Below are 9,888 nucleotides of genomic sequence, written 5' to 3' on the forward strand. Positions count from 1 at the left end.
ATTTGTTGCCAACACTCAAAAATCCCTAAACTTTATGTAAAAATCCAGCTTGCTGGTTTTCCCTTAAATGAGCAGAATGTGTGGGAACTTCTGGCCTATATTCTACCATGGAGATAAACAGCTACAGCCCAGTAGGGCCATCCCTTCAGTTAGGCACGCTTTCCCATTTGCCACAGACCTCGCAACTCCTCTGAAGAATTCATGGTGCAATTTAGTCATTTCTTACATGCCTGGGTTGTGACTCTTGGGCCGGGGTGTCCTTACAACCTGCTTCATTGGGACATTCCCAGTTCAGGCCTGCGGTCCTCATTAACAGCACCCCTTTACTCTTAAAAGCCCAGTTGGACATTAAATTATATGGTCACCCTAGGCATAATACACAAGCCAAACCACACACACACACACACACACACACAGATGACCCCTGAATTCACACAACTACATGTGAAGCACAGAACCCTGTTATAAAGTGATTTTATTAAATTGATTTGGACATACTGTAGGTCAAATAATATTTTCCGAAGATAACAATTATGGACTTTAAAGCTCGACATAAAATTAGTAGCTTCAAAAGTGTTAGTCATATTCCCCAGCAACAGCATGATAAAATAATTCAACTATGTAGAAATATAGAACTCTAGGACTAGCTGGAAACTCGGAAATCATTTAGCCTAATGTCCTCATTTTGTGAGAAAACTAGACTCAACGATTAGGCAATCTGCCCAAGCTCACACACCTAATAGTAATAAAGCTAGAAATCAAACCGATTTTTCCTAAAACTAAAATCCTACTGATGATATTTCAGCTGTCTCTCTACCAACTAAAAGTCTAGGCGGCTCTCTAATGCCGCAGGCTACCGTGACATGGACGAGGGTAAGACACTACAGTAAATCGTAGTCGAGGGCGTCAGGCCTGGAAGGGGCTTCACCCAGGAACTAGGCTGGCCCTCTCCTGGTCAAGGAGGACACGCAGGAGAAGGGACTTCCCAAAGGCTGTGAACATAGCTGTCTGGATGAGAATCCAGAGAGGAACACATTTATCCCCAAAGCCCATCTCTAGTTTCGTGGCCCATCCTTTAAATTATGTGCTCCTTTTAAATCTCCTTTACGCCTTGAGGTTTCAGGTACACAAAAACCCCTTCCAGTCAAACAGAAGAAATTAATTCAAATATGAAGAGAAAATCAAGCTTTGTTTCAGTATTTTGATGACTATTTAGGGTAGTTCATTCCCAACCTCTTAAGACAGTTGACAGACACCATGAACCTGCTCACCCATTTCAGAGCTTCAAAGATCCTTAACTTCCCCCAAGACTTCCTGAGCATAAGGACTACATGTGGGAATCAATGGAAACAGGAATGAGAAGAGAAACAAAGTTAAAAATTAGTTGCTTTTTGTTCTTGTCATTGGGGACTTTTGGTCTTCTATACATTCCTTGAGTTCTTCCACATGAGTTTTTAATATCAATCTAGCCACAATAAAAGAAAAGAAAAGAAAAAAGAAAAGAAAAGAAAAGAAAAGAAGAGAAGAGAAAAGAAAAAAGAAAGAAAACAAAAGGAAATAAAAGGAAAGGAAAGAAAGAAAGAAAAAGAAAAAAGGGCCTATAAACAAAAAAAGGGGCCTATAAACGACGGGATACTGAGCAGCTCAGTATCTCTCCCCTCCCTGTGGCTCGCTCCACCCTAGCACCGGGCCGCCTTCTGCTCCTAAACACAACAGCAGGGCTGACCAGCAATGCTCCCAGCCTTGTGCGCTTCACTCCAATGCCCCCCTCAGAAAGGCCTTCCCTGACCGCTAATGATGCCCCACCCCCACCCCACCCCCACTCTAAATCATCACCCTAGTTTATTTTCTTCATAGCACTTAATCACTATCTCAAACTACATTATGTATTTGCTTACTTGCGTATCCTTTGTCTCCTCCACCAGAAGTAAACTCCATGAGAGTAGGGCCCTTGTCTGTCTTAGTGGTATTCCCAGCACCTAGCACAGTGCCTGGCACATAGGAGGTGTTCAATAAATACTTGTTGAATGAATGAAGAAAGGAAAGGAGAGAGTGAGTGACATAGACATTCATGCCTAAAAATGAAGGGATACATAATCCTCAATGAAGGTATCGAGGACTCCTACACACACATTACTGCCCCAAATTACAGAAACAGAGACTAAATATTAGTGACTCCTCCCACCATCTTCTCCTACAGTCTCCCCTAGCTGGTAAAAGGAGCTCCATGCAAAAGGAGCCCAAGAGGGCAGTTCTGGATGGAGAGAAGTTCCAACTTTGCTTCCTTGCTTCTTCCTATTTACATTCAGCTATTTCCAAAAAAATTCAAGTTAAAAATATGTGATGTAGCCACTAGAAAATGAAGTCTAACATAGAGACACAGTGATTAGTAGAATCCACAACATGTTTAAAACAAAGTTCAAGAAAAGTTCAAGGGCATGTATGTCTGCCAGTGATTTCTCTGATGGGCCAAGTGAATGGAAATTATGAGTCACCTAAAATCTAAAATGAGATTTAATGCCATCTAGGAAGGGGTGGATATTTACGGGTACTGTGAAGACATACAGGTAAAGTGGGGTTAGAAGTAATGGGATATATGGAACAATATGTAGGAGCTGAACCACGGAATAAGCTCAGAAATACCAGAACACTGTCTTTGTGGGAGCTTTGCATTTCAAATGCATTAGCCAGTATGCCTGAATCGAGAGAAGGAAGGGCATGAGCTCCTGAAGGGGGCGATGTCTGGGGTAAGGTTTAGGTAAAGTGTAGACAGATGGTGACTCAGGAGGCTAGGCAATGATAGTTTCCTGTGTCATTTCCCACTACTGAGGCATCATGCCCAAATCCCAGGAAACATACACCCATGACTGGGACTCACAGCCCATCTTGGGCAGACACTCAGAGGGATTCCAGATTTAAAGTCAAGTTGTGGAACACACGTGGCATGAATCAAAAAAAAACCCAACCTCACATATGCCTCTTCAAAAAGAATGTCCTGCTGGGGCTTGCTGCAAAAATTTCTTGGGTCAATGTAGGTATTTACAGGGTTTCCTTCCTAGTGGCACTTATGGGTTTCAAGATTTTTAAATCTTAGCAAAACGCTCTATATAACTGATATTTTGAGATGGTTTCTCTCCTTTGTGTGCACTCTCTGGTGGATGCAGAGGCTGGTGCTCTGACTGAAGGCCTTCCCACACTCATCACATTTAAAAGGTTTCTCCCCAGTGTGCACTCTCTGGTGGATGCAGAGACTCGAGCTCTGGCTGAAGGCCTTCCCACACCCACAACATCTATAGGGCTTCTCCCCAGTGTGTACTCTCTGATGGATGCAGAGGCTCGAGCTCTGGCTGAAGGCCTTCCCACACTCATAACATTTATAGGGCTTCTCTCCTGTGTGAACTCTCTGATGCATGCAGAGGCTAGAAGTGTGCCTGAAGGCCTTCCCACACTCTTCACATTTAAAGGGTTTCTCTCCGGTGTGGACTCTCTGATGCATGCAAAGGTTTGAACTATTACTAAAGCCCCTTCCACACTCACTACAGACATAGGGTTTCTCACCTGTATGAACTCTCATGTGAATTTGAAGATGTGAGCTCCAATTGAAGGCTTTGCCACACTCATAGCATTTATAGGGCTTCTCCACTGTGTGGATTTTCTTATGTCTGTTAAGTTTTGTTGTAGTACTAAAATCCTTACCACAATCATCACATTTATAGACCTTCTCTCCTGTGTGGTCTCTCCAATGAATATGAAGTTCTGATATATGAAAGAAACCCTTGTCACACTTGTCACATTTATGGGGCTTCTCAGCAGTGTGAATTTTCTGATGCATAAAAAGATCTGCTCTCTCAGAGAAAAATTCCCTACACATGGGGCACTTGTAGATCATTTTTCCTATTTGGTATCGTGATTTAGAGGAGAAAATTTCTGTATGACTATTATAGTTACAGGATTGCTATTTCATAGAGTCTCTTATTTGGCCATTCTGGCAGTTTATCTCAAGCTTGCTCTATTAGGTAGGTCTAAGGTTGGCCTAAGCTTCTCCCTGCCTGTCTTTCTATGGAAGATTTCTTCCTGCATAGTGCTCCTCACTCAGTATTATTATTGATCATAAAGTGACATTTACTTCCACGTGAATTCTGTAACTCATTAACACAGAACTTTCCTTTAGATCCTGAGTTGTCAACATTCCAAGGGGCTCCCAAGGTGCAAACCTCTGTGTTTTTAAGCCCCTGGAATCTTCCTCTTGTAGAACAATCTCGTACTTTCCACTTCTAGAAAAAGGACTGTACAGTGTCCCCAGTGGTGGAGAGTGAGATACTGCGTGTTGGTCTCGATCCCCTGGAGCCTCCCTTTGAAGAGTCAGTAGGACATTCTGTCTCCTACACATCAGACAGGAGCCTTCCCAGGAAGCAAGCTCCTCGGGTTCCAGGTGTGCCAATCCTTCCTCCTGGGGATTCCCTACATGGATCTCACTCCAGTCTCCTGTAACAGAAACATAAGTAAATATGTTGAAAATGCCTCTTTTAGAGAAAATTGGTATTGGTTCCATAATTAATTTCATATAAATGTGACAGCAAGCAATACAGACCTTTTTTGATCTTGAGGAAGAAGCTCTCTTATCGTCCAGAGAGATGTATCTCTTGGATTTGCAGGTCTGAAGAAGAGAATTTGTAGATATCATGCTCCTGTTCATAGCCCAAATATATAATCCATTCATAACCACTTATTGTAATTATCTAAACAACATCAAGGGAATATTATTGAAAAAGAAAAGAAATACTCAGAAGACCTGAATATGAGGAGCAGCTAGCTGTCCTACATAAAGGAGCAAGAAGGGAAACTGTATCTGCTTTGAATTTCAGAAAGGACAAGGTTTGCTTTAGAACTAAAACATCCCATTTGAGTAGCCTTCCAATCTATAGAAAGAATAAATATATGACATATTGGTATTGAATGTCATTCCCTTACTGTATTATCCTCAGTGGTTTCCTGAGGTACTTAAATTCCAAACCCTTCAGCGAAAACCCAAGGCTCTGCATGACCTTGTCTCCACTCTCTCCCACACCTTGCTGTGCCTTCTGTTTCAGTCCTCAACACCTCAAGCTGGTGCCTGAAATGCTTTCTTCCCAACCTGGTGTGTGGCTTGCTGTGTCAGCTGCCCCTCCCTTACCTGAAGAAGGTCCCTGGCTGAGACTATTTTAATTTCTTGCTTGATTCCTTCGAAGCATATAGAACTTGTAATCATCTTATTGTTCCTTGGTCTTTGACACATCTCCTGTACTGGGATGTAAATGCCATGAGGAAGGAACTCTGTATGTTGCTCACTGTTCCATTTCAGTGAAAGGGAGGTGTTCAATTAATATTTGTTGAATGCATCTACAGAATATTTTAGGACACCCTCTCTCCTCCAGCAGACATATCATGCTTCATTCACTCTGGTAAAAGGCACATTTCCCAGTGCCCTACTACCTGTCTTTTGACAACTAACATGAGATGAAATATACAACAAATAGAATGATCAGAAAATAAAATAAATCCCAAAATACTCTATTTTGAACTCCTGTGAGGTTTAGGACTATATTTTAACAATCTTTTCATCTCTTGTATGCTATAATCAGTAAGTAAGTGATACTTCAATTAATTAATTAAATGACATCAACAGACCTTCTTAAAGTAACACTTTCAATAGTATGTTCCATATAAAGACAGGGTAGTGAGCAAATGAGGAGAACTCTTCAACATTAAAGTAGCAAAATAAATTGGACTGCTTTTAAGTGGAAATGTTAGGATTACATTTCCTGGTAATGTAAGGAAATGCCCAAAATTCAGCAAAAATATAGTCAGTGGCTAGAAAAATTATATATGCACTTATCCTTTATTCTATAACCACACTTCTAGAGATACATTCCAAGATACATTAGCAAAAACAGGAAGTGACTGATGTCCTAAGTAATTCATTGAGGCAGAACCTGTCACAGCAAAACTGCAGACTAACTCAGGCCTATCGGTGGGGACTCCAATCAACTCTAGTACTTCCTCATAGTAAAATGCTGCTTAGCTGCTCAAAAACAAGGAATGAGGAAGAACACTCTGCAATGAAGTGGAGCAAACCCCAGTCTACCATGTAGGGATCAAGACAAGACAGAACAGCATATATATATAATATGTTGACTTTTGGACAAAGCAGGGATGCAAATGTAAATGTATGTATTTGTTCATATGACGTGCACAAATTCCCAAGGAGGACAACACAAAACCAAACGTAAGCAGTTATCTGTGGAAGATAAAGGAGCAAAGATGAAGTAAAACTTTTCTGAATGTACCTTGTTATGTAGTTTTGGCTTTGGAAACATGTTTATATATATTCCAAAAATAAAATCAAAAGCAGGAGAATAATAAGTAGAATCTTAAAACAAATGAAGAGAAGAAAATTAATTTTTAAGCTGTTAACATCCACAAATGGCATCTAAGGACAGCATGCTATATATAGAAGGACATATTCTGTCAACAAAAAAAGCTGCAAAGAAATCAAACTTCCTTCAATAGTCTGTTAGCTATAACAACACTGGTGTGTTCATAAACTAAGATTAAGTAATAAGTAATTTTGTTAAGGTTGTTAGGAACAAAAAGTCAATATAAGACAAACCAAATACAAACATAAAATCAAAGTTAAGGGAAAAAAATCATCCAACATAAAAGTTGATTTATCAGTTTGAATTCATGTCCTTTTTTAGCTCTATCCACTAAAAAGACTTAGTAGCAATGACAACCAACAGGAAAACACCCTTCCCTTAAATACCCTTCTCCACCAAAAGACACAGGGATCCTTGGAGGAGCAGCTGATTTCAAGGCCAGAACAGCATTCTACAAAATAAGCCCAGGACATCTCATTATTCCAGAAAGCGAGAGAGCAAGAGAGTCATGCCAAAGAAACACCAATGCCAATTTATGAAAGACTCCCATTGGCCAAAAATGGGACAACTGACCAACAAAAGGAATAATGAACCCAATCTACTGAAACAAATTAAATATACAAAACTTCAGGAGTTCACAATGATCTCAGGGGTGAGGAATGGGGGTAGAGGAGAGCAGAGAGAGAAAGAGAAGGACAGACATACACAGGGACAAAGATTCAAGGCATTGAACAAAACTGGAAATAACTAGGCTACTTTTTACCCAATTTTACAAAAATTGGCATTTGGGAGGAAAGAAATATGCCTCCATCCTATCTTTACTCTAAGAACTTTTTAAAAAGATTTCTTTATTTTAGAGAGCGATGGTGGAGGAGAGGGGCAGAGAAAGAAGAAGAGAGAGAATCTCAAGCAGACATCCCACTGAGCATGGAGCCCAATGTAAGGCTCAATCTCACAACCCTGAGATCACAATCTGATCTGCAATCAAGAGCTAAATGCCTGACTATGCCATCCAGGCACCCCTCTGTGAACTATCTTTTGAGGTAATGCACAACCCCGCTAGTAAATGTATAATCCTAATGAAATACCTGACCATGAGCAGGAACTTTACATTGCAAGGATCAGGCTGTTATCACCTAAACCCACTCACCAATTTTAGCATAACTCAAAAGAGGAGCAACCAGACCTGTGTGCCCCCAGTGCAATGTGATAGGAAACATATAGCATCATTCTAAAATATTCTTGCCAAAAGATTGAACCAGGACCTAACCAAGATTCTAGACATTATTTTTATTTAAAGGGAGTAAGGAAGGATAGAAAAAAATGCCAGGAATCAAGCAGAAAAATATCAAAGTATAAAGCCTGTCCAGAGGACAGTTGCCTGTTGTCCCAATAAGTAAATGGCCTGGAAACGGGGAGGCCTAAGGGAGAGCTACTCCAAAGAGACTCAACACCTAACAATCAAATGTAACATGAGGACCTTCTTTGGCATCTGATTCCAATAAGCCAGCTGCTGAAAGGAGACAAGTGAGGAAACATGATTAGGGATGGGGTATCACATTGTACAAGAAATGTGGCCAACTGTGTTAGACATGCTAATGCCACTAGAACCATATAAACAAATGTCAGTGTTCTCAGAGATGTATAATGACGTTTGCAGGAATGAAGTGACAATAGATGGGTGGGCGCTGGGTCTTCAAATGCTTCAGGAAAATAAAAAAGTAAAAAAGGACACTAAAAATAAATAAATAAATAAAATTTTTTAAAAAAAGGACACTAAAATGTGGCAAAAACATGGTCACTATTAAAGCTAAGTAATGGATACATAATGATGGATAAATGATAAATAAAATGTACTTCTGTATGTATCTGAAGTTTTTTAGGATAAAAAAAATCGGTTAATGCTGAGAAGCACTACTGATTAGAGAATACAGGAGATGAAAAGATCAAGAAGACAGTCTTTTCCTGCTCCTCTTGCAACCAGAACCAGGTACACTGTATAGACAGGAAACTGAACTAAACAAATATGATCTCCCAAACAGCTAACTTCTCTAACCAACTCTGAGCACATAAGAATGTGCACAGCATCACAGATGTTCCTGGGGAGAGAGGAGTCCATGGCTTCAGGGCAGGGACAAGTGGAGGACAAAGGCACAGTGCCACACTCCACCCTCCGTCCCTCATCAGCCAACCCAGACACTACAGGGCTCGCCTCACCTGGAAATGAAGCAGTGAGGGTCAGGGCATCCATCGAGACTGGTCACAGGAGAGACAGACTCTGCTCAGAGGGCAAAAACTCCACCTTGAAGTTCCAGGACACAAAATTCCTACATGAACTCCCACCAGAGTTTCCCTCAAGGGGGAATCAATTACCATTCCTTCTAGGTAAAAATGCTCAGACATACCTGTAAGTCTTACCCCATTGTGGGAGTGGGTGTAGGGTAACCTACACTATGCAGGAAAAAGGAAAAAAAAGATAAAGCAAGATAAACTCCAGCCAATTTCTCATGTTACCAACTAAAGAACAGCAGGACAAACAACAGTAAAAAGGATCCCTGCCATTAACCTTCCTAAACATCATTTGCCCCACTGCGCCCATACGTATAAAGGAGACTAGAAAGTAAGGGAGCAGATATGAGCTACAAAATCCTACAAATCACAAATGTACGTGTTGCCAAGATTCTCTCATTCAAAACATGTCTCATAGCCAATATCCCAGAAGAGGTTTGAAAGGGACAGACTGTAAGACCACAGGACCACCTTTCTGACCCCAGAGGAAGGAGCCTTGCCCTGAGGTCTCCTGGCACTGCTCAGGGCAACATTTAGTCTCTCCATGAGACCTCAGGAGTGCCCCCCAGTAGTATGGGGATTCAACCTACAGTGGGGAAGAGCTGCTCAAAGAGGAAGAGTTTGCTGAGAATTGAGAGAAAACTGCTTCAATTTAGTTCATGAAGTCCCCATCTTCCATTAAAACCATATGATATGGTTTCTTATATCCACTAGAATCTCTGCCTCATTTAAACATTGTGACAAAAAGGAATATCCAAATCAGTACTAACCTGTCACTACAGCTAAAAATGAGGGATCAAGGCAGCCTGGGTGGCTCAGCGGTCTAGTGCCGCCTTCGGCCCAGGGCATGATCCTGGAGACCCGGGATTGAGTCCCGCATCGGGCTCCCTGCATGGAGCCTGCTCCTCCTTCTGCCTGTGTCTGCGCCTCTGTCTCTTGTGAATAAATAAATAAATAAATCTTTTTTTAAAAATGAGGGATCAGTAAATAAATACCTGATGCTAAAATTAACAAGATAGGAAACAACAAATGTTGGAGAGGATGTGGAGAAAGGGAAACCCTCTTGCATTGTTGGTGGGGATGCAAGCTGGTGCAGTCACTCTGGAAAACAGTGTGGAGCTGTTTTAAAAATAGAGCTACCCTATGACCCAGCAATGGCACTGCTGGATATTTACACTAAAGA

The 9,888-nt window shown here is 41.1% G+C and overlaps 1 protein-coding gene across 1 annotated transcript; it reads right to left on the bottom strand.

Moving 5' to 3' along the window:
- Positions 1–457: 457 nt before the first annotated feature.
- On the bottom strand, positions 458–3,889 carry ZNF664 (zinc finger protein 664). Its single transcript, XM_026017189.2, has one exon. It carries the CDS (start codon positions 3,887–3,889, stop codon positions 3,104–3,106), a length of 786 nt encoding a protein of 261 aa, XP_025872974.1. The 3' UTR covers positions 458–3,103.
- Positions 3,890–9,888: the final 5,999 nt, after the last annotated feature.

The sequence above is a fragment of the Vulpes vulpes genome, chromosome 10, assembly GCF_048418805.1.
Source record: "Vulpes vulpes isolate BD-2025 chromosome 10, VulVul3, whole genome shotgun sequence".
NCBI classification, from domain to species: Eukaryota; Metazoa; Chordata; class Mammalia; order Carnivora; family Canidae; genus Vulpes; species Vulpes vulpes.